Source organism: Grus americana, chromosome 4 (assembly GCF_028858705.1).
Source record: "Grus americana isolate bGruAme1 chromosome 4, bGruAme1.mat, whole genome shotgun sequence".
NCBI lineage: Eukaryota > Metazoa > Chordata > Aves > Gruiformes > Gruidae > Grus > Grus americana.
The window spans coordinates 36643391-36668325 of NC_072855.1; the positions used below are offsets into that span (position 1 = coordinate 36643391).

Below are 24935 nucleotides of genomic sequence, written 5' to 3' on the forward strand. Positions count from 1 at the left end.
ATATATAGTCCCATTACAGTGTCAGCTCACAACAGCTCCACCGGTGTCATAAATTACTTTGCTGTAAGAGCAGAATTTGACCTCATAGCACCACCAGACGTGAAGCAAAAATACAAAAGGATGTGACCAAAGCCATGTCAATCAAGGTCTGCCTAAATTAAAAACTACTTTTAAGGTTTTTGCTTCCTCCACCTTGAAAGCATGAGCTGAACCCCTGCCTCCTCTCCACTAATACTATCAGCTTTCTCCCTTCTTTACTGCGTTACAGCCTCTCCCTCTAAAACAAAACAGAAAGGAGAAATTAGAAAGAGAGAAGAGAGCCAAAGGGGGGAATAAAAAAACCCCACAGAAAACGACAATGAAGAAATAATTTTAGTATGCAGCAATCATGAAAAATGCTGTCCTGCTCCTCTCCTAGCAAGCTCAGCTTTGCTTCCTCTCCTCATCTCCCCCAGTTCAGCACAACAATCCCCGTTCATTGGGGAACGACTGCACACAAATCTCTGCTGCTAACACAAACACCACGCTCCCAGACACAGAGCTACAGGAAGATGTGAACAACATATCTTGCATCAGTCACATTCACACTTCTGCGTAACTTAGCACTAAGCGTCATTAAGGAGAAAACAGGTCAAAATGTCATCTTAATTTCTTAGTAGAAAAACTGACTGCAAACCAACTATGGTATGTTGATATTATACTGCTTACCTTAAGCTTTCTATACATTTGCCTGTTTCTTTGTAGTTAGAAAGTTTTAATATCTTCACTTAATGTTTTCAGTAATTTTTAATATTTGTATAAAACTTTGTTTACAATCCATAGGACAAACAACACCCCACCCCCTCATTACAAGAATATAATGAGAGTGGCCAAGTCAAACACCCAAAATTTAGGCAATGCCGGGTTTATGGCTACCTGTGCAATTTTTATACCCTTCCTCCTTTGTCAATGTATATAACTGACTCCTCATTCAGTGCTCATTCTCTCATGAACAACAAACATCTGATGCCCTAGTAGCAGGCACACTGTGCTAACCTAAATACAGAAGTAATTTTTCTTACAGACTTTTATATCATCTTCCTCCTAAAATAAAAATTATTTAATATAGCATCTTCACACTACTTGTGTGAGCAGAGAATGTATTCTTATCTCATTTTACAGGTGGGTAACTAAGGCATGGAAAAACTAAAGTAAAAAGTCTCCACTCATTTGGTTGCAAACTCCTACGATGTGATTTTCCAGAATACTTATAATTATACAGGATTTCGTACACAAACCAGCATTTTAGCAATTCACACATAAGCAAGTCAGGTTCCCAGAAAATAAAGAATGGGCAGAGGACACTCTTTTAAAGTTTCCCTTTGTGAATGACTAACAGAAAATACGTGGGTAGAAGCAATGGTGGAATCCAGTTCTTCAAAATCATTCTTAACCAGGAGATCACCCCGTGCACCAGACTCTGGCACAAATTAAGTGGAGTTTCTGCATAAGACAGTCCTTCGCAGCCTTGCAATGTTCTTACATCAGGTCCAGTGGGTGCAGAAGGAAAAGTAAAGATAGCAGCACATTTTTTATTACAATTGTATGCACGTGCTATAATATATATCTTCTGTTACATGATATAAAGATGACACACAACAGTGTTGTCTTGTGGCTTACTATATGTTCTTGATTTTGCAACTTTACTAATGTTCTTTTAACACGTGTTTTGTGCATTTGAGAGTTCTCAAGTCCTATGAACATAAAGTAAATTGAAAAAAAGGAAGAAAAAAAAAAGATATTCAATTCTGTGACATTTTTTTCATGGTGAGCAACAGGGAAGCTTAGATGAACCACCTACGCTTCTGCCATTTGTGCTAACAAAATGTTATGAACATTATTTCTTACTCCGTGCACAGCCAAGCAGTAGCAGGGGATGAGGCACACACTTTATCAGTGGTGGTTTCACAGACGCTTGCCAACAGAAGAGAAACTGAGAGCTGCATTGCAAGCTTTAGGGGGAATGCAGTTTGTGTAACAGGTTTTTGTGCTTGTTTAGGGGGAAGTGGTACAAACCCCAGAACTGACGGCTCTGGCCTGACCCCTCTAACCTATTCAAGACTCAGTCCATGGTGATTTACATCTCCCGATCTGGCTACCAGATCACCCTTAAGTTCCTCTCATTTCCACCCTGCCAAAGTTTAGCTATCCTGACAATTAAAGCATCTTTTGAACATAAAAACCCAAATATCCCTTGTGACATTTAAACCCAGTATTTCTTACCCTATCCAGAGCAGACTTAGAGAATAGCGTATTGATTCCTTTAAGCAACTGCTTTTACTCTCAAAGAGTGACTAAAAAAAGCCATGTATCCATGTGCAATTTCTGAGGAGCTCCATCCCTCCACCAGAAGAGTCCAGAATTCATAAAATTTTAAAGCCCCTGTTCTAGCCTGTCTTCAGAGTGGTTCACTCATGTCAAATTCATCATCCAACATCATCCACTATAGACTTTTTTGAGTCTCTTCTGCCTGGCGAGCTGCTTCCTAACTTCAATTTGTGCAGCTGATTATTCTTACTTAAGCACAGAACTCAGCATTGTTGAATTGCACCTTATTTTTCTGCATAGTCTGTGCTATTTGTTTAAGTCATTTTAAATTCTTGTCCTGTCTTCCAAAGTGCTTGGGGGCAGCGGGCTTTGGTATAATTTGCAAATGTAATTCTCTCTATTCATCACTGAACAGTACTGAAAGCACATGTTCTGCCACTGTAAGCAGCTCATGGTCGGCATCCTTTCTCTGAGTTTATAAGAACCTTGTCTTAGACATACCATATGTTCAGACCATTGCTGCCAATAGAGGAGGATTACAAACAGTCTTCCCTTTTGATACTTTTTTACTCCTAAATTCCCATCTTGCCCTTCTTGTAAAGGAGAACACATGGATGGAATAATAGTTTCAGGCAATTTTCTTTGTTTTCCTCCCTACATAGGCCAAAACATGATCCTCACCTTGAAACCACACCTTCTTCATAATTTCTACACACTTCTCCAATGTCTATGTGGACCTACAGCAGAGGTATCTGCTGCATACGTTTCTGCAAAGGGACCTGAATTCACTGCAATTTATCCCTTGCCAAAACCGCAACCGTTCTTTGCAACAACTATTTATGGATTTTTATGTACAAAGGCACATAAGTCCATTACCCTTCAGATTTTTTGTTCTGGACTCCATCCCAATTTTATTATAAAGTAAGATTTCTCATCATTACTACTGGAAAGCCACATGTATCTTAGAATAAAAGGTTCAGTTGCTTTTAAGGATATAGTAGGCATAGGAAGTTTGGGACTGCTGATGTGTTCATGAGCAATGTTGTGTCCTATTTAACATCCATTTAGCTGGAAGATTTAGAAGAAAGGGTATACGCCATTAAGGATTTAAAACAGTCCCCTAGGCTTAAAAAGTTCAAATACCAATTTGAGACCTCTGATAAACTCACACAGCTCTGCCTCAGATCTGATGCTTACATTAAGAACTGCATGAAAGATAAGTTTGGCTTGAAAATGTTAATAGGGGATGGAATGGGTCGGGAAGCATCATTGTTGCCATCTTTCCTCCTGACTGGAAGTACTTTCAGAATGTGTCTGAGCAGCATGCAACTACACAACGTACAAAAGCACTTACTTTCTCGCCACTTCAGCTCAAGTAAGCTTTGCAACATGATTTGAAATTCTTCATACCGCAGAGGATTCTGCTGTTTTCTGAAAATGTGCCTAACTTGAACTTCACGTGTGGTCCTCATTTAAATGCAAATCAACCAATTAGCAATTTAAAGTATGCTAACAGATAATTTGTATTTGAGGTAGTTGGTCTTGAAATATGTTAAGGCCTGACCAATAATTCACTTTTTTTCACAGCTTCGGATATGCACACACTATCTTAAATTTACCTGGCAATTACATATTTTTATAGTTACCAAACATACAGATATTTTGCGTATTCAAAGCTAGGCCTGGCAAATTAATAACAGGCTCTTCAGGCACAGGAAAGTTCAAAAACGTATTTGTACATGAAATCTTGTTAAACTGTAGTTATCTGTCCTCTGGGTGCCAAGAAAGTCACCTTCTCTTTTCCATGAAGTTTTTGCACTGAGGGTACAGGTATAAATATTGTGGTGAAAACCTGACTCCAGTGTGGTCAGGTGTTTTGAAAGTAGGATTTCACTCACAATATTGTGGTGAATTAATTGATATTTAATGTAATTATTTTTGAATCTTCAGTTAATTTTATCTGAGAATGAACTGAATGTCAAAGGACATACCTTCATTCAGATACAATCTTACTTTCAAGATGAAGTTTGTACTGAGGTACAATTCCATGAACTCAAAAGTAAGAAAACTCATAAATTTAGGACTTTTGATAATTACAGAACATATTAATACAGCAGTAATTATTCTAACTTGAAGGACAAAGATTTCCTTCTGACCAAAATTCTAAAACCTCAAAAGAATCTTAAAAATTATGGAGAATTCTTGGCACAAATGCATTAAATATCTGACACATTAAAACACTACGAAATGTGAAAATTCTCGGTAATTTGGAGAAAAGAAAACCATGCTTGGCAACTTAGCCTCAGTAATAAAATGACAGTGGTCATCATACCAGTTATTCATTCTGCTCTCCCCCTAACCTGCAAATGTGGAGATCAATCAAGCCCTCAAATTGGTCCAAGACTTACTTTGTCAAGCCCATACTGCAAAAATATATAGTGCAATGATATATAGCCATACCAAGTTTTCTATATGCACTTCCTTTAATTAACAAGAGGAACACATTTGTCTTGACTTGCTCTTTGATCTTATAAAGAGATAAAGTGTCATCTCCTTGTAGTCATATTTGAAATCTGTAATATAAGGAGCCCTGAGCTAAACATGTGTTGAAGAGAGCAGGTGCAGACCACATAACTTAGTGGAGGAGATTACTTCTTAGCATTCCTCAGCACTAGCAGTACTTCTGAGCTTACGCTGCTCATGGTCACATAGAAAACCAGCACACAAATGCCTTCATGTTTGTCCCTAGTCAGAAAATCATTTTAATCAGTTAACCAGGATGGAGTCTGTACTAATGGAAATGTGCTTATGGGGGTGCGCTCTAGATGTTTTGTTGTTTTTTTTTTTTTTTTTTTTGTAATTCTGAGAATCTGAACCAGATGATTTTACTGGTTTTCTAGCTAAAATAGCTGAAACTAGAAATCTCTTGCTGAAGAAATTTTTTTTTATTCATTTTTATGCCATTTTAATGTTATTTCATGCAAAGAAAAAGGTTAAAATAAATACTTTGCTGTCCCTTGTTATTTTTTTCTCAACTAAATTTTAGGGGAAATTCTTAGAAGATAAACTGATCAAATCCCAGTTCTCACTGGTATACAAATATACTACAAGCTGTAGACTTCTGCAGTGGACCACCATTGGATTTGAATTTCAGTTCTGTGTACCAGGTAAAGTAGCCTCATGCAGCCCTCAAAAGTAGCATGAAAGTACCACGATGCTAACTAGCCCTCGTGAGGGATTAATATGACTGCTTAATGACATTAATCCACATTTAGATCACTTAGGTTTAACGACATGCTTTCCATGCATACATATATAAATATTAATTTTGGACTAAAAGATAATCGTTCAACATGATAACAATTAAACAGCTGTAACCTGTCTCATGTGTTAAGTAATGGAGCTGCAGGCGAGCTCCATAAACAGATGGTCTTACCCACCCATGCTTAATGTTAAAGACTTTTTAAAAAAGAGGTGTTGACAAATCTGAACAAGAAGGCATAGTTTTAATGCAAATTGGCCAATCTGCAATTTAGATTACTCTAAAACTAATTTGGTCTATAGAAAAAATTAAGCTGCATTGTAAAACTGAGATGTTACAGAGCACATGGATATAGCAGATTCCCCACCAACGTAATTATTTACTAATTTCATTCAGCTAACAGAATTTAATGGAAAAGCAGCTGGAAAAGTATTCATATTTATGGGCTTCCTATGATAGTTACTTAATTTACTCATGGTACATACCAGTTAGATCACAAAAAATAATAGACTTTCTGAAATAGTATCTGTTCCAATCTCACAAAAGAGCTACTCAGACAGGAGAGGGTCACTGAACTCATTGCAAGCCAGGACAGAAAGGAAACAAAAACATATTTTAGCACAACTGTGTTATGAAAACTTAATTACAGAGCAAATTTTCATCCAGGCTATCACCTGGGAACCAGCTGTGCATGTGCGATCTTGTATCACATTGAGATGCAGGGTGAGCTTCACAAAATAATATATGGATGTTCACCTCAGACCCATGAATGTCACTCCCAGACCAAATAAACAATTGACAGGTGATTTTCCATAGCTTTGCAGTAAACTGTTGATTTAACCTTTTCTAACGTGGATAGAGGAAATGGTAAAACATTACAGTTCTCAGGAGGGAAAAGACAGTAAGCAATTTAGATGCCTTAAATTGTTCAGTATATGAAACATACATTGCCAGCATTTAGTTCAAACCTGTAAGATGCTAAACAATAGCAATAAATCTTGAGTTTTGTTAATTCTTATTAGATTCATTTCATTACAACACTGAGCATGTAGTTATCTGCTGAACATCTTTGATATAAATCTTTGGAAGTATATGTTCAGAGCAAAGGCAATGACTCACAAACGTGGCCCACACCAGGTGTGGTATTGAAGCTGGAGCTACCCTGTGCCAGAGATGCATAACGAAACAGTGGGTATCAGCAACACGCATCGGGTTTACTGTATTAGTCAAAACAATCTTGCCCACCTTACTACACATGTTGCTTTAAAAAAAGAAAAAAACCCCTGCTTTATTTAGTCTATTCTGTTCTCTCTCACAAATCAAAAGTACATAAAATATATGTGTATATTATTTCCAATTCCAGTCTTGCGATCCTCAGCCTTAGGGAAACGCTGATGCTTAACCCAGGTAAGCAGATGTCTAAATTTTTTCTGAACAAAAAAAGCAAACCTTTGCAATCACCTATGATTTTGTTTCCCAATGTCCTGAAGTACTGAAATAAAGCAAGCAAACAAAAAAACGGTCTCTGGAAGTTTAGAGAATTTCCTTTGGCCAAATTCCCATTTGAACATCTTGAAGTATACATAAAAATCAGCATAACTCAAGAAGCAATCTAGGGTTTAAAAGACATTAGAGAGAAATAAAACTAAGGACTACCTCGTTTTAATTAAGGAGACAGGTTTGTTTTTTCCTTCCTTCTACCCTTTAACACATGTCAACTTACAATACAAACAGTGGGCTAACTGAAAATGAGACTGGACAGATAGTCAGTATTCAGAAATACATAAAAATCTTTACTTGAGGTGCAAAACATTCTTATCATTTTAAATAGCATTCATGCTTCACAAAAATACCATAATGTCTTTGATCAAATGAGTTATGGATTTAGATGATTCGGTACACATTCCTGTTAGCGCCTCTGTGATTAATGCATACGTATCTACCCCCTTTCGTGCAGACATCTGTTGGGCTATTCCTTTCCCAAGAAATGAATAAAGTGCATTGCCCTTAAAATTTACAACTTCTTTGGAATATTCCTTTCCCAAAGAAGCTGTAGATTTAGGCTGCTGCATTTCATGTGACTTCCAGCTAATATCTGCAACAAACAAATATATCTGCATTTCTAAAATATTTCACACTACTGCAGCTAAATGGTTAATGACTTTTAGAAATAAGAAGGATACAATTGTTTATTTTTAGATGTATAAAGGGAGAGTGGGAGTCTTTCATACGCATAACACAAAATTACATAAATATGCTGCTACCACGTTCAGAGTTGCAAGTAGCATAAAATGCCTGGATTACAAATGGAGGGTGACAATAAAAAACTGGTTTGCATGGAGAAACATTCTGATGTCCCTTGTGTTTTGAAATTCATTGCTCAGAAAAAGCTGCTACCTACTCTAGGGCAGGTGAGAGAAAGGCAATTTGACTCTTCATCTGCCAAGCTGAGGAGGCAGCAATTTTTACTCCACTAAGTGGAAATACTCTTGGAAATGAGCAATAAAATGACCTGGTTTCTCTATAACACTGGGCTCCTGAAGGAAACAGCTCTAAGAAAAATAAATATAACAGCAGGCTAGAGCCTGTACCTCATTACTTGTCTTGGAGGCTGTAAGGACAATATAAACAAATCAAACTATCTTTACAGCAGCAGCCACAAAGTAAATACCCATTTAAAGAATAAACAGGTGGGAAGACAGACCTGCTCGCCCAGTGCTGAGGAAAAACTTGTTTGTGCTTAATATGTTGGAAAAATTGTTCAAGAGCAGTTCATCCGTGTATAACTACAACCCTTGAAATGCTGCCAAGGTCAGTGAGACCAACAGCAGAGCGATCTGCTGAGTAATTGCTCGTTGGCAAGTTAAAGCGGTCAAGGGAAAGGCTTTATCCTACTTCTAAAGATTTACTTTATTGTATTGTTCAGAAAGCAGTTCTTTCCCCACCTCTCTACTCTCTTTGTCAGCACGTTTTCTGGAAGTGCCTCAAAAATGTTAAGTCTACTGATTCTCCCTGGGATTCTGCAGATGCGCCTTGGTTCCCTCTCCCTCGGATGTCTGAGCAATCTCATCAGTAAACAAAAAAAATTAAAATCGATTGTTATTTCTGTAAAAAATAATTCCCAAATCAATCTTACTACTTTACACCTGACTCCCTTCTATAAAATAAAAACTTGTGTCATCTTCCTGATGCAACGATGTGGGCATCAGTTAGTACAGCTGCCTCAGGCTCTCACAGCTCACACCACTGTTTCCCATGACCACCAAGTACAGCACCATCACCCTGCCTCTCAATCAGGGCTGTAAGCTACCTGGGAACACACCTTGGGTTTTACTGTTTTCTAGATACTCACACCCCAGTGATGCCTTAGCTGTGCTAACACATTGGGACTTACAGCCCTTCCAAAACATCCACGAAAAGTTAAAATTCTCCAGCCTCTTTTTAGCTTGTGGCAAAAGCAAATCATGCTATATTCACCTCCATCAGCTCTATCTCTATTAGACTTACTGTCCTATCCTGTTGCTTTGGCTACATCACCTCTTTTAAATGACTATCCTCCATCTCTCCAAACATAAAACTATGTTGTTGGTTTTTTACTTACTGGATTTTTTTTTTTATTATGTGGATTATTTGTGATTTCCCTATCACTTCATTGTCTATTAAATCCACCTGTAAGTGCTTAGCCACGATGCTTCTCACAGTTGGGAGATGTGCCCCATAAATACCTGCAGAGCCCTGTTAGTCCTGTCACAGCCCTTGCTGAGCTTTGTGCAATGCTCCCCACACAACTAAGTATAAGCTAGTCATCTCTGACAGTTAGACCATTGCCAGTTCCTTTGTCTTCCTACCTGCTGTCATGCAATACTTTCTCTGTGTGGTTATGCTGAGACAAAAATTGTTTGGATAGGACCCTCCTCCTCTGTTACAGACTTGCAGTGTCTTGCACAAAGGGGGATTAGTGTGGAAGGGAATTTCTTAGCACTACAGCTATACAAAATCAGTACAAAAATGATAAACCTTTTGGCAACTCCTCCTCCACTTTTTCTGAGTAATTTCATGCGTAATTTCTCATGCTAGCTCACCGTCAAGCCCTGTGCAGTGGCAAGGGATATCCTGCTGTATATGGGACATACGGACTGTAAATAATGGAGTAAGAAAAGCTCCATCGATAAAGGCACAGTAATTTGCAAAGGTTTCCAGGCGCTAGAACTAACTTGATTACAGAAACATAGATGCTGTAATAAGGATGGCTTCTTTTCAATTAGCTGTATTAAACTGCTGTGTTACATTATTTACATGTAAGAAATTTGATATAATTCTAAAATAGAGCATTATGCTGACAAGAAGATAATTTTGGGCAGCTAGATCACATTTTTTACAAGGCAGAAGTGGCATTTTGTGTAGGCAAGTCACTTTTTAGAGCTTCTTCTCCGTAACAAAAAAAAATAAAGAAAAACAATAGGAAGCTTCATTTTGGAAAGACATAAAGCTACCATATAAAAATAAAAAAGCACAAATCAAATAATATATTTACAGTTTAAAATAAAAGTAACCTCCCCCTCAACAAAAGGCAGTTAAAAGGAAAAGATTGAAAAGGAAATTCTTCCACCTCCTTTTCACAGCAAACTAGGTATGAAGAACTGATGAGCCATTATATAACCATTTCCTTTCTTAAAATATCAACTCCTTTACACAGGCTGACACGTGCAAATATTCTGTTTGAAGAAACTGGCTTCAAAGTAATACACTTATTCAGGCGTGGCCAGCAGCGCTGGCTGTTCAAATTTTGCAGTGAAGACAGGGTAAAGCATAGCCAGCCTACCAATGGTACAGTGCTCTCCGTTCCATCCCTGGCTACATTCACACTTCCCGTCTTTACAGGTGCCATGCTCTGCGCAGCGGGGATGACAGGCTCTCTGGTTGCAGGCTGCGCCTGTCCAGCCTTCCTCACAGCGACACGTGCCACCCATGCACACGCCATGGGTGCCGCAGTCCACCGAACAGATTTCTGTATTCGAGAGGAGAGAGGGGGAGAAAAGGAGGCAGAGTGCGCACATGGAAGAGAGAGGGTATGCATTAATTAGCAGCGCTACATTTTAATTCAACATATGAAGAATAAAAAAGGCAAAATCTTTGAAACTTAAATCAAAGGAATTTACTGTGAAAGGCATTTTCAGGTAGGACCCAACAGAATACAGAATTTTATCTATATGGTAATGCTCATTTTAGTTATCCAGCATATTTAACAATGCTTAAGTGTCCACAGCTCTTCTGTTAGCTTTGAGTAATTTTCAGTTGTATTTTTTGTGATCATATATGTTGCAAGAGTAACTGTTTGTAACTTAGATTATACAGCACTTAGACCTACTAGAACTTAGTGTTCTCCTAGTAACTAAATGTACCCTATACCTAGGTCATTGTGTTGTAAGTGAAAATCCAGTATTAATGAAAGTTCATTTTAACAAGGTTTCCTCTCCCTACCCTGCTCCCTGTTTTCTTTCAAAGTAAAATTGTGCCATTTCTGACACATTTTTTCATTATAAAGAATCAGCCTTAGTGAGACAAATTAGTACTGTGCTGACATACTGACACATCTGTTAAATATAAAAGATGATTCTCTTTTACTTTCAGTAAATTTGTATCAGTGACAGCTATGAACAGTCTGGTTTAAATAATAGATTGTTAAAAAAAATAAATCAACATACAGCAATTTAACTTGTCATTTACATATAGTAACAGGATCTTGTAACTGATAGAATAATTGAAAAATATGTTAACAGCCAAAGGTAGTCACAGGGCAAACAACGCATGTTAAGTCTCAGCTAATACAAGATGATAATTTAGACTGCCAGATTTTGCATTTACAGTTTTGGTTCATTTAGTCAGACTCCAGCAAACTTTACTTCTGCTAAGCAGACAACAGAAAAACAAGAGGAGATACAATACAGCCTGAGGGACTTCAGTTCCTTGGCATACAGCTGGCTGTAACCACGTACTGGTTCATAGAAATACTGTATTTAGTTTTTGTTTTCTTGTGAAAGACAACAAACAGTTTAGTAATAAAAGACTGAAATTATTTTCAACAGCAAATGAAAGAAGCATTCAGGGCAAGAAAGGTTTCCAGTTTCCCATTCAACAGTGTTTTTCTTCCCTCATAGATTATAACCCTCTGTCTCAAAGTGCTGTGGAACATCAAACACGGTATCAAGGAGCTGTGATATTTCCCAGAAGAAACAGCCCAAAACCTTTATGGAGAAAGACAGCTGGAATTTCCCTCTCCCTTTTTTTCCTATACAGCATTTTATATCTACTTTGAATTAAATTTTTGATTAAGAGATGCAAGATGGTTTGATTAACTTTAGAGTCACAAAACGTCAACGCAGCTCCAAGAAAGAAAGGTTTATTTTTCTTCAATCTAATCAATTTTTCATTAGGGTGAAGGTGTTTATCAGCTTTTAGCACACTAGCTTTGAGCAAGGTGCGTCAATCTTTGTAATGAACTTATTAATTAGAGTTAATTTAATTGAAGTGGAATTGAAGGGCTAATTAACGGACAAACTGCTGATGAAGATAGAGGAAAGCTCTGCTGATTTCAAATCTATAAACCCCTCTGATGGAAATAACTCATTCTTTTTTAGCTCTAGCAGCTTAACAAAATGTTTATGGGTAAGATTTACTTTTTTAGTGTACGACTCTGAAGGTCATTTTGCATGACTTCAGTAAATAGTCTGTGTGTATTTCTACAAAGCTCTTTTGTGAGTTTGACACTTTTGAAATATTTGAGAAGATCAGAAATATTTTGTTATTTTAATGACCAATCATTCCTTGAAACATAAGTAAGAGACAGAACATAACTGAATCATCAAAAATAGCATGGAGGACACTGTGTCAAGAAATGGAGGATCCACATTTTGCCTGAGAACTAAAAAGGGTCTCTCACAAACAGCCATTTTTAGTGCTAGAAATGTTCAGAGAAGAATTTTTTCTTCTAAACAAATTTAACAGAAGACAACATTTTCTTCTCTCTGACACTTTTTCTTGACTGTTTGGAACTCTGTCCTATCACTCTTGTATGCATAAACCATTATAGAGTATCACAGATCCCGGTCAGGAAGTACATTTGTTTTTAAAAAGATGGTTCCTCATGAAAAAGTTATATTTATTCATAAGCTGGCATAAACCCAGCTAGCCCATGTGTTCAGTTTTCATTAACAAAATCATCTGAGTTGTTCGATGAACTGTTTTAGACAAATATATGTCTCACAGTTAGACATGATTTCTTTTTTGATACGTGGCTACCAAACAATATTCTAAAACCTCGTATTTGTCAAAAGGCTGCTGTCATACTTAATAAATATTTAGATTCTGCTCTCTGTGATAGTAGCTCCAGTCATTTTCTCCTTTTGTATCTAAGCTCAGACTATGGTTTTAATAAGCTCAGTTTCAGACTTCAAGAAATCCCTCTGTTTCTTCACTCCTACCAACTCCTTCAACCCTGGCAGCCTGCGCCCTTCCTCGAGAGCTGCTTAGGATTCATTCTTGCATTCCCTCTGCTTCAAACTGGAATGCTGTTTTTCAAGAAAAATACATCCAATTGGCTGGAGAGATTTTTAAAATGTTACTGTCTCTACTTTCACTAGTGTTGTTTTAAGTTTCTAAATAGATGTATTAGGTAAGATGATACATAGAGTACAAAGAACATTCTGTACTTGGAAGTGAAGTACCTGAAGTTACCAGGTGAAGGCAGCTAAAAGATACCAACAAATACATTGATTTTCAAATACTTCAAATTCATCAATTATTTTGAACCTTTGAATCAATTCATAGTTCATGCTGAAGTCAACTCAAAGACTTCCATCAGCTCAGCAGGCCAGGTCCTAACACAATAATGTCATTAAAATGCTGCTATTCAAGACATCATCATTTTACAAAATGTGAGTGCTTTTAACCCTTACCATTGGAGCAATCTGGACCTGTCCAGCTGGGGTCACAGGTGCAGGTACCACTCTCTTGAAGGTAGGTGCCGTGGCCAGAGCATTGGTCAGGGCACATCGTCTTCAGGATTTCACAGTTGTTGCCACCCCAGCCCGGGTTGCAGTGGCACTCACCGTGGATGCACACGCCGTGGCTTGAGCAGGCTGGGTCCAAGCAATTAGCTGTGGGAAGATGAGAAAGGTCAGCTCAAACCTGTAATTCCTAACAACAGTCATCAACCTCTAGATGCTCACGGCACTTTTGGGCTTAATCCACATTTTGAGACCTTGTGAGATAGGTAGCTTTGCACTTAAAAGTAAACATTAGTAGGTTGAAGCTGAGAAGTTCACCTTTGCTTCATTGCAACGAGAGAGGAAAAGACAGAGTGGACCAAGGTATCTTGGTGCCAGCCTCCCTTCTCTGGCAACAAGGTAAATCACTCTTTATTGTCACTAAGTACATAGCAGCAATTTTGTTTGTAAAAACACCTTGCTTCCACATCCCTTTCTGGTATTGGGAAATATGTGTGTGCACATAACTGACATCAAGACATTTACAGGCTACTGCTGAGTTAATGGAGAACCTTTCAAGGTTTGCTAATTCTTCTGAATTACAACAGGATTGGCTTTGGGTCTTGGGCAACTGATCTCTGTTCTGCCTAATCACAGCGTAACGCGTGTTGGATTCCCTGCAGCACTTGGTTATCAACTGACCTGATCCACTGCTACAGAGTTTTGACAGCTGTACAGGACCCTCAACTTGTTTCAGAAATAAATGAGTTGCATACTGTCTATCTGTCTTAATTCACTTTAATGTGCTTTAGATGACGAGATTTAATTTAGCAATTTGACTCAATAAAATGTTACACTTGTAGGGTCAATGGTCTGAAAATTTAATTCCAGAGACTTAATTGCATTACTTTGTACGTGGAGATCAATAAAATCAATTTGATTGAGGAAGAAAATGGCACTTTTTACTCCCTGAAAAAGTAGAATTGAAAATGAACTGCATTTTGCAGCACACCAGAATGAATATTATTATGCACATCTCTGGAATACAAAAATGATGCATCATTTTTCACTCTGATGCATTTGAATCAGCACTTTCACAATGCGGTTGGTGGAAAAGATCACTAACAAATGCAATACATTAATGATTTATTCTATACTGTGAAAATTCAATAAGTCTTCCTGTATTCCAACATCTATTTTGTGTGCTTTCTTCTTAGCTGACCTCAGCCAGGAAAAAAAAAAAAAATATACTGGCTAGCAAAAAGATACTACACATTATTAAGAATTTTCTCACTGATTACTTGAGAATAAATAAAATATAATTATTCTGTAGAATTCAGAAATTCTACAGTGATTCCCAAACTTAATTTTCAGTATTCTAAAATGGTTTTTGAAGAAACATCACTAGTGCGTATGATCTAGATCTAGCAAAATTGATAAAGCTAGATGTGCCGGCTGGAAACCTGACCAACAACAGCAGGTGCTGGGGTAAATATTTACTCATTTACCTTCTTCACAGTTTTCTCCTTTGTATCCAGAGTTGCAGGCACAGGAGCCCATGATGCAAATGCCCCGGCCCCCACACTGGGGATCGATGCACTGAGTTGTAGGCACGTCACATTCGGTGCCCTTCCAGCCACTGTAACACAGGCAGCGCCCTTTGGAGTACTGCCCGTTGCCACTACACAGCACTGGGCAGGCTGCTGTGAAATAAACCAAGGCATAAAAATTAAAATCAAGTTCTTCACCAAGCTTTGTAAAGAAGAACATCTAAGAAGCAAGTCACATGCCAGTTGCTTTCCCGATGTATTTGTCTTCATGCTTGCTTAAGCTGACTTGAGAAAAGCATTGGGTTGATTTACCTCTCGAACAATCGGGGCCCAGAAACCCAGGAAAGCAATGGCAGGATCCAGAAACACATTCGCCGTTACCATGACAATTTCGGGGGCATTCCACCACAGACTCTGAAGAAAAAAAAAAGGAGGATAATTCAGACACCCACCACATGAAGTACCTATCATTTGAATCACTATTAACTGACAGCGTGCTCTCGCTCCGAGAGAAGTGTTTATGTTTGGTTTGTTTGAAGAGCATGAATAGCTGTGATTTTCTATTGCCAATGCTTCTAGCATCTTATGACACCACATCCCCACAAAAAGCCTCAAATTATGAGGTAAAACGATATGACCTCCATACTTAAACTCCAGCCCTGTGCCATTTAACAAATACTTCAAAACAGTGTCCTCTTTTCCAAGCACTGGTTTACAAGAAGGTACACTCCTTATGCTTCAGACCAAGTAATTAAAATAGATATTCTGCATCTTGTTCTGAGTAGCAAAGGAAACAATGTGAATGAAAAACCTGTGAAAAAAAGTCAGATCATTCAAGTACGAAAACTTATCTCTGTATTCCTAAAAACCTGACCAGAGCCTAGCATTTGGTAAGAGCTTTGAAGATTATGCTTACCTATAATTATGGTATTAAAAGACACCTGCTCCGCATTTTTCCCATCATTATAAAAGGCCAGGTGCCAGATGCCAGAATCCAAATACTGGATAAAACCTGCTTCGTGGAGACTGACAGACCTTGCCTGCCGCCCTGCTCGCTCCGATTCTAGCAGGTTGCGTTGCTCCCTCGCAATCAGCCGGCTGCCATCCAGGAGTTCCACAAAGTCGTACTGCAGGGAGGAACAGACAGGAGCTTGACAAGTCATGGGATGACTCACGGCACCACCAGCTTCCCCACAACATCCTGACAATATGCTTGTATTTTGACCAAGAGTTTTATTTTGGAGCAGGGAAGCAGGAGCTGAAACCAACCCTTGCTTATTTCTTTGCCCCTTGCTAGGACTTCAAAGAAAAATGCAAACTAGTCCTCACACTTATTAGAGCAGGGTTTTCAGTGACAAGTGGCCAATGAACCTATTACATATATTGGGGGAAGAAAACATCAGTTGAAATGAATCTGCAGTCGTGACTGCCACCTGAATTACACGTGAGAGCTAACTTTCAAAGTGTGTTATGTGCATATGGGTTAATAATAATATCCAACACCAATAAGCTACTTTGCTTTTCATTTAGGTTCAGATGAAGGATTAAATTGTTCAATTCCCTTTGGATGTACTGAGGGAAGGAGAGCAAGAGCTCTTCCTATCACTGAAGCCCGAAAGAGGAGATGGAAAGCATTAAATGCTGCAACTGCTGAAAATGACAAACTGACAAAAACCCATGGTACCTCAAGTCGAAGGACAGCACATACTGTTTTGTTAACAACCATCAGATTGTTAACAATCATCATCCAACCTAAATGATTCTATGACTCTGTGATCAGTGAGGCTTGGAAAAATCTAGCAGCATCTTAGCCGATACAAGCAAACTCACAACACAAGGTTTTATGCATGTTAATCTTAACTAGCACTAATAGCACCTGGGGGGCTAAATCTGCTCTGGGCCCTGCACTGATTTACGCTATCTGGGAGTCTGCTGTCATGGCTTGAAAGATGTCTTCTGCACATTTATCATGTAAAGATCAATGCATATATAGCAAAATTAAACAGGTAGGGAAACTAAAGAGCATTCTTTCTTGTGGTAGAGAGTCTTTGCTTTTCTTGCCGAGTTGTTCACAGCTTCACTTTTACCCTGACACGTTTATTGTATGAAGTGAACTGTAACACGTAAACCTTCAATCTTCTCACATGTTTGAGATCTCTCTCAAATGGAATTACATCCAGGGCCTATTAAAGTAAAGGCCAGTATGTGAAACCGCTGATTCACCTGAGCTAGGATAACATCTGTTATTGGGACCAGAAAATCAGTGGTTTTACACCCTGACTTGTGACCTTCAGAAACTGCTCCCGGGACAAAAGAAAACACAGTAGCCTTTGTCCTGGAACAAGGGTTTAAGTACTAACGTTCTCTTCTTGAAATTGCAGGCCAAAATTCACTGCTATTCTAACAATGTTCCTCCTCAGTAATCAGAATTATCTTCCTACCATTCGGGATGTGAAGGAAATGCATAGTTAATATGCCTTTATCAACACCTGCAACATTTTTCCAGCTACGTCTGAACCAGCAGAATAGAACATACTGTGATCAGGACGTGCAGAAGCTGGTACCTTGGTATGCTGTCACTCTGAATGTACGTGCAGCACCACATGAAAATGAGTGCAACCGTTTTGGGAGAGCACCAATTATTCAGAACCATTCAACATTCTCATTTGTCAGAGAATTAAATATTTATCTTATTTTGTGAGAGAGAAAAAAACAATTGTAGAGTGGTTTGTTTTTTTTTTTCCTCCTGCCTGGCTCAAGAACACTTTCTGGTCACATTTTTCACTAATTTTTAAAAAAGAGAAATCTCAGGGAGTTCTGAGTTTTAACAAGTCAGTTATGGACATGAGGAGCGACCTTGTAATTTGTACACTGCAGAGGATCACTTTTTGTAGGAGGACAATTTCTGATTAAAACCATATTTTTGATAAAGGAACAAGTGATTACACTACTTTATTGACCACAAAGAGTATACCAATGGCTGACAAGCATGGTACAATTAATGATTTTGTATTTGTAATGTAATAAGGACATATGCTGTTACCAGAACACCATTTTAGACTACATTTTAAAAGGCATACAGAGAGGAATTTACTGTTCAGTCTGTCCCCCAGCAAAAAACAGTAATTGATCTTAACCCTTTTAAAGGCTGCTTTTTTATATTTAGGACACAATAACAGAAACAGGCTGGAAAACCCACTATCTTCATAAGCAAAAAACATACTAATTTTATTTTCCTTCTATGAGGATAAATTGACCTTTATATTGAGTCTAAATGCGGTGATTTGCCCTACCACTCCATTCAGTTTTGCTTTAAACCAGAGTCCTTTTTTATTCTTAAAGTCTCTTTAAATAAACATATTGATTCTGTGGCTGCAATGGAACTGACATTTTTAGAAAGTGTCACAAAGACTTTCAAGCTTGCATTGATTGGGTTTTGAATGGGCAGCCACTGTCAATTATTTCTGGTTGATTTATTTATGATTCCCCAGAAAGAGAGAACTATGCATCTCAGATCGGTCGGTGACACATACACAGTGGCTGTGCTTGAGACTGATTTTGGTACCTAAAGACAATACAGAAACACAACCAAAAATTCTGTCTGGATTACAATATATCAAACCATTTCCTACATGCTGTATGCCTATTATTTTGGGTTATGGGACAGAAGGAGAGTTAAATTTATTGTGTTCTGTTATTATTTTATGAAGAAATGCTAAGCAACTGATAGAAATCATTTAGATATAATCAATCCTGTTCCAAGACGAGGGTGTAAACCAAAAAAAATTCTTGAGATCTTTCCCAAGCTCATTTCTATCTACTTTCCTTATGTCCATTGCGGTGGTAGGATAACTGGCATCAGAGGTTGTGCAGCTATGGAAAGACAGACTCCAGTTTCCTCTTACTCACTGTCTGGTTTTAACTGGATACAAAAAAGAGGTGGATAGACAGGCAAAGTGTCTGGGAGAGAAGTGGAGAACGAGGTGGCAAATGTAATATGCAAGTTTTGTATTATATCCAAAAGTGACATGGAGAGAAGGCAGACATTCATAGAAACACCAAAGCTGTAAGGAGGGAGCTAAAGAAGATGGAGGTGTGTGGTTACACATGTAGGGTATCATAGGCATATGAGCAAAGATACTGGAGGGGGACAGCTGGTAAGGAAACTTTATGAATGCTGGCAGAATGCAGGTAGTAATCAGTTCTCTATTATTTAGCATAAGATATGAAAATTCAAATACTGACGTTTGAGAAACAGGCAGCAGTTGCTCATTTGCATAAATTTTGTTATTAGCACTTGTCACTCTGTGACTAGGAGATAAGGGCAGATAGCATCCAAGAGATGCAGACATGAAGTGATATATATGGGTGAGATCCTACTTTTCAAAGTCCTCATGAAAGAACCCTAGCTTTACACATGCAGAGATAGGCTCTGAGCCAACTTTTATCATGCTGGGATGAGATCTTGGAGCTATGGTAGACAGATCTATGGAAATTTAATCTCTATGATTAAAAAAACCCAATAGACATCATTAAGGCATTGCATGAAACCATTGTAGTTCAACATCTGCTATGTTCTGTGCTGTTCTGGTCTCTCCATCTCAAAAAGGCTGTAGTAAAACTGGAGAACATTCAGAAAAGGACAAGGACGATCAAAGGATTGAAGCAACTTTCATGCAATGAATGACTAAATAGATGAAAAAATACAAGTCATTGAGGACACTAGAGATCAACAAATCAAGGGTGGCATGGAGAAGAAATTGGTGAGAAGCTCTCCACTGTCTCTTCCAAAACACTACCAACAGGGTGTCAAACTAAAACTACCAGGAGGCTGCCCCAAAACACACTGAGGAGTATACTGTGAGATGTATAGTTAAGCTGTGAAACTCCTTGCTGCAAATGTCATGAATGCTAAAAGCTTCCATAGGTTCAAAGGTGACTAGGCAAATTCACAGGAAAAAAGAAACTCAAAGGTTATAAAATACAAAGACAGCAAGCACCTTTGACTCAGGAAGTCCTTCAGCCTTAGAATGCTGGAAGCCAAGAGTGTACTGTAGGAAGAATCACTACAAATCTGTCATGCTGCTATATTACCCTCTACGTACCTGCTAATGGCCACCATCACAGACAGAATGCTGGGCTAGATGGGCCCAGCATGGACATTCATCCGTTTTCTAATATGCTCCTATGACATTTGGAGCTATATGAGTAAGCTGCCTCGTCCGATGGAAGGATACGCAGTGAAGCCCAGAATTAGCTGTTAGTCTGCCCCTGCCAGCTATGCCTAGCTTGCAGTTAAGAACTTCTATCAGTACAAGCCATAAGGGTTAGGGGAAATAAGAAAACAATAAATAGATTTATGCCTGCAAACCTCAATGTTCTATTTCATTAGATTTCCTTTTGCCTAAATACCTTATTTTGCTTATATGCACTACCTTGGTGAAATATATATTTTACCAGTACAAGTTGTGTTGTCATCAAAGTCCTGTGATTAGGACTTTGTAGCAGAAAGGCCTAAGCTGTTGGGAAATATTTTACTCCAATTTTTTCCCCCATGTGCTGGAGCACAGTCACAAAAAAAACCTCCATCCGCTCACTGGAACTGCATTTTTAGGGGATTACATGCATGCTTCATCTCAGGTACCTAAACCAGACATCACTGGGTTCAAGGCCATATAAACATTCTGATAACCCCACACCCTTGGGAATCTTCAGCAGCCCTAGAAGTTTACCAGGGCACTGATAAGTAAGCATGCCTAATTTTTCAACGTATCAAGTGTCAGTCAAATGGTTTGTAAAAAATACTCTAATTATGTATCAGGCAAAAATAGGACAAGAGAGCTTGACCTATATCCTGGGAACAATATAGCCAAAATGTCACAGAAACTACGTAAGATATAGTAGCAGGATTCACATATGATTCTTTGTGTTGTATCACACTTAAACATGAATAACCACTTGGGCAGTAGAAATCCAAAGGGAAAGGAATCTGTGTAACACAGATGATGGAAAACATTTAGTTATTTCCTTTTCCCAATTGTTTGGACAAAGGGCACCCCTATTTCAATCTTTTGCCAGGATAAGGAATCAAGGAAGGATCATTTTCATAGATGTATCTACTTGCATAACTTTTCATATAACTGCGCAGTCCAGATCAGCTTCTTCAGTTTTATTCATTCTTGCCACACATTTATTCCCCTAGCTCCTGTTATTATTGTTATCATTGAGATGGCATTTGTATTCCAAACCCCTATTTCCAATGGCTGATAACTTTCTGAATCAATTTTCTTTCAGCTAGAATTTCTCATGCTTGTTGTCAGCCTAAGGGTGGGTGTTCACATGTGAAGGTCTGAAGAAAATCCATTTAATCATTTTTATGAGGATCAAATTTTTAAATAAACATAAGTGCATTTTCCGCGTTCAGTAAATTGTTTGTAGTTTAATGGAAACTAAACTAAAAAATAAAGCTAATGTAACATTCTGTGATTTTAGCTGATTTTTTGCTGACCCTAATTCTTCCTCTGTGGTTTGCGACAGCTAAATAGGTGATATAATTAGCAATATTTTGATGATCTTGGTCTCTTAAAAGTTATGTCTGAAGAAAAAACAAATTTAAATAGTGCACTAGTATGCACATAAAAATAAAAAAATGTGGGATTAAAAAGAAATCTTTGAATTTTACAGTTATGGATTTGCTGTTGCAACTGCGTATCAGGCACAATCAGTCAAGCTTCATTCCAATTATACCATTACACTGATATACTCAGAGTTGTGTCCAGGGCAAATCCGTATACTTAAAAAAAATAACAATCAGTAAGATGTTGCATAATTCTCTAAATGGAGTAGAAGACCATGAGCTCAACTCCCTTTTCAGATGGAACAATGGTTCAGAGCCAGCACTTGGACAAATATTGAACTGCAAGAAATCTAAACAAGGAGGGTTTTAATTCTTAAAAATAAAATCTGAATACAATTGATTCTAAAATATCATCTCAGACAATGATTCTCCCTCTCTCCTACCAATCCAGAGACCAGTCATTCTTTTATATTTTAACTTTTCTATAACTATGGACAGAAATTGTTTCTTTGTTACTAGGCAAATGCATCAGCATATGCAATAAAAAGTCTCATTATGAACCTTCTGAGGGGTGGAGCAGAATAAACCTGGGACACTTAAGAACAAAGTTCCAAGACACTAAAAGTCTAGTGAAGACTGACACTTTTACAACTCCAGTTCACTGTATCTTCATAAACACATATTACATATTTTTCTTTTATGTATTAGTAAGACACCAAGCTATAAATACTGTAGCATTTGCTTGTAGAACAAACTGAAACTTCCTTAAAAACCCTGTTGTCTTCTTGCTTGGAAATTTGGCAAATACAGTCTTTGCCAGGCACTCTTGACCACAAGTGTGGTCAGAAGATGCTGTATTTAGTTTGCTTAGGTTTTTAAAGATATGTCTATATACCACAGAAGAAAAAAAAACACCTATAAATTCTGCATGAAACAACTTCATATCTAAAGCATCATCATTGCTCATGGCATTCAGAACAGCTCATCAGTAAGAATTCCCCCCACCATTTTAGATCCCATCACTTACAGTTTTATAAATGTCTTTGACATCACATGAGATCAACAAAGTATAAAAAGTAAAAATAAGTATCAGCAAAATGGAAAAGGATGTAATCCTGAGAAAGAAAAAAGACAAAAGATACAAGCTCACAGTTTTCAATAATGTGTCCTACTTTTAATGCAAGCAGTTCTCACCTGAGTGTGTGATGGTGGTAAGCCTTTTCGGCCATATACTCCAATCAATGCATCTTTCTGAAGGGATATATTGAATTTTAGAAATTGTGGCTGATCAATGAAGAGTTGTGATCTCCAAAAAATCCCAGGGGGAACTTCTTGTATCGCTCTTCGGCCTATATCAAGTTCTCCAGAATCTATAGTGTTGTTTTCTTGTGCAAATCCCCCTAATTTTCCTGAGAGGTTAGAATAATAAGAGATCAAAAATTAGTATTCCTTTCCTGCTTTCCATCATCCTTCAAATAAACCATGAAATATTTAGAATCACCTCAGAAAAATGTTACCTGACAATCTTTTGGAGTATAAGATCCCAGGGAATTCGCTGATTTGGAAATAAAAAGGCGAAGATACTGCAAATACCTACCAAGTAAAAATATGGTAACTTCCCTAAGCACTAGTATTATGGAAACTGTTTTAGGATCTACATTAAATTATTCATTTTTTTCCCCAAGTATTTTAACAGGGTTTTCCAGCATAAAGTCTCACACTAGAAAAATTTAAGGTAAAGGGAAATGCAGTGTACAGATTTTAAGAATAATAGATAAACATAAGCAGTCAAGACTAATATACAGTAGAAGCAGTCAAGAACTAATACACACCAACAATGTCTACAGCTCTAGTTTCCTATTTTTTGTTTTTGTGCTCCCCCAAAAGAAAGGCAGTATTTCTTGCTCCATTGTGCCTATGTCCTTATGCCTTTGCTCCCCATAACGCCTATGTCCTCTTTGCTCCCTTGCCTCAGCCCCAAGCTTGTTATCACCTCCTTGTCCACACTATCTCCTGAATAAAATGTCTAATAGCACATGAAAGTCTGGTACTTTCACTGTTTTCTATATCATGAATATGTATTTATCCTGCAAGTCAATTACTGGGAATAAGAACTGAAGGGCATTAAAGATTTTTCTCTACAAAGCATTTATGCAACTATCACTTAGCCTTAGGAGGCCAGCGATGATGGCTTGGAAATGCCCAGAAGCAGCAAAGAAGATGCTAACATGCAAAAGACACATAATATCAAATGCTAACACCGAAAAAACTGGAGTACTGGTTGTGGCATTAAAAACCAAAATAAGTCATAAACTTTAGATACCCCCAACAAACTTTTTCTTCAAGTGGGCAAGTCTTAAGAGACTGAATCTCCACTGCAGCTCAAGTACAGAACAGTACCATCCAATCTGCAAGGCTCTGTGCCATCCTGGTGAAGCACTATCAAACAAACGAAAGGGGTAAAACTGTTCCAGCCCAAGCTGATAACCTTGCAGAGCACAGGACTGGACACTATGGACAGCTCAGGTCTGTAATAGCTCCAAGATCTCCACATTGCCCACTGGTGCACAGGCACACACCAAATCTGGCAAAGATTACAAACCTTTCTCAAAGCTTATCAGCAAACAAATCGTGGTTTAGTTGTGGTAGCGTCTTCTACCTGCCCCATTTGTAGGAAAAAGAACAACTAAAGAAGTAGCTAGCACAAACCATCACCACTCAGTTTTAAAATCTGGGATGGTTAAGATGAGTTTGCGTCAAGTCTGTGAGACTAAAGACTCAGATCTGATGTTCAGGCACTAACTCCATGCCATGCAGCTGGACATAGGCAGTCTTGGAAGCTGGTGCCAGGGTCAAAGCCTACTTCAATTTGATGGAATCAGTGCTGTCAAATCTAGATTAAGATGCAAAGATGTGTGTAAGAACTTGCTTAGCAACACATGTCAACTCTGGAGTAAGCAAGTAATGCTGTGTTTAAGCAGCTGGTGCATCAATGTGAGCCTTGAGTGAAGCAATATAAAGAAAAATTGAACTGTAGTTACAATCTCACAGTCCGCTGTGTTTTTACCAATTTATACTCTTCTTTTCAGGAGCTAGTCTATTACAGAGATTGAACTAAACCCAGCTGAATGTGATAAGCATGTTCAAGTGATGCTGACTTGTTTGCACACAAGTATTCTGAAGAACTGACAACGCTCTGTTGCTGCCCTGTCTTTTATGTTCAAATTCTACATTATTCATCATTTGATGGAACA

At 38.1% G+C, this 24935-nt stretch overlaps 1 protein-coding gene across 23 annotated transcripts in view; it reads right to left on the bottom strand.

The window, feature by feature from the left end:
* Positions 1-24935, bottom strand: part of TENM3 (teneurin transmembrane protein 3) — a 615036-nt gene that overhangs the window by 67933 nt on the left and 522168 nt on the right. For all 23 annotated transcript variants that reach the window (XM_054824425.1, XM_054824434.1, XM_054824432.1 and 20 more), the window contains 6 exons: positions 22876-23090; positions 16021-16231; positions 15417-15518; positions 15063-15257; positions 13525-13725; positions 10392-10577 (listed from right to left, as the gene is read on the bottom strand). In XM_054824425.1, the coding sequence (XP_054680400.1) occupies positions 10392-10577; positions 13525-13725; positions 15063-15257; positions 15417-15518; positions 16021-16231; positions 22876-23090 (1110 nt within the window). The remainder of the gene's footprint in view (positions 1-10391; positions 10578-13524; positions 13726-15062; positions 15258-15416; positions 15519-16020; positions 16232-22875; positions 23091-24935) is intronic.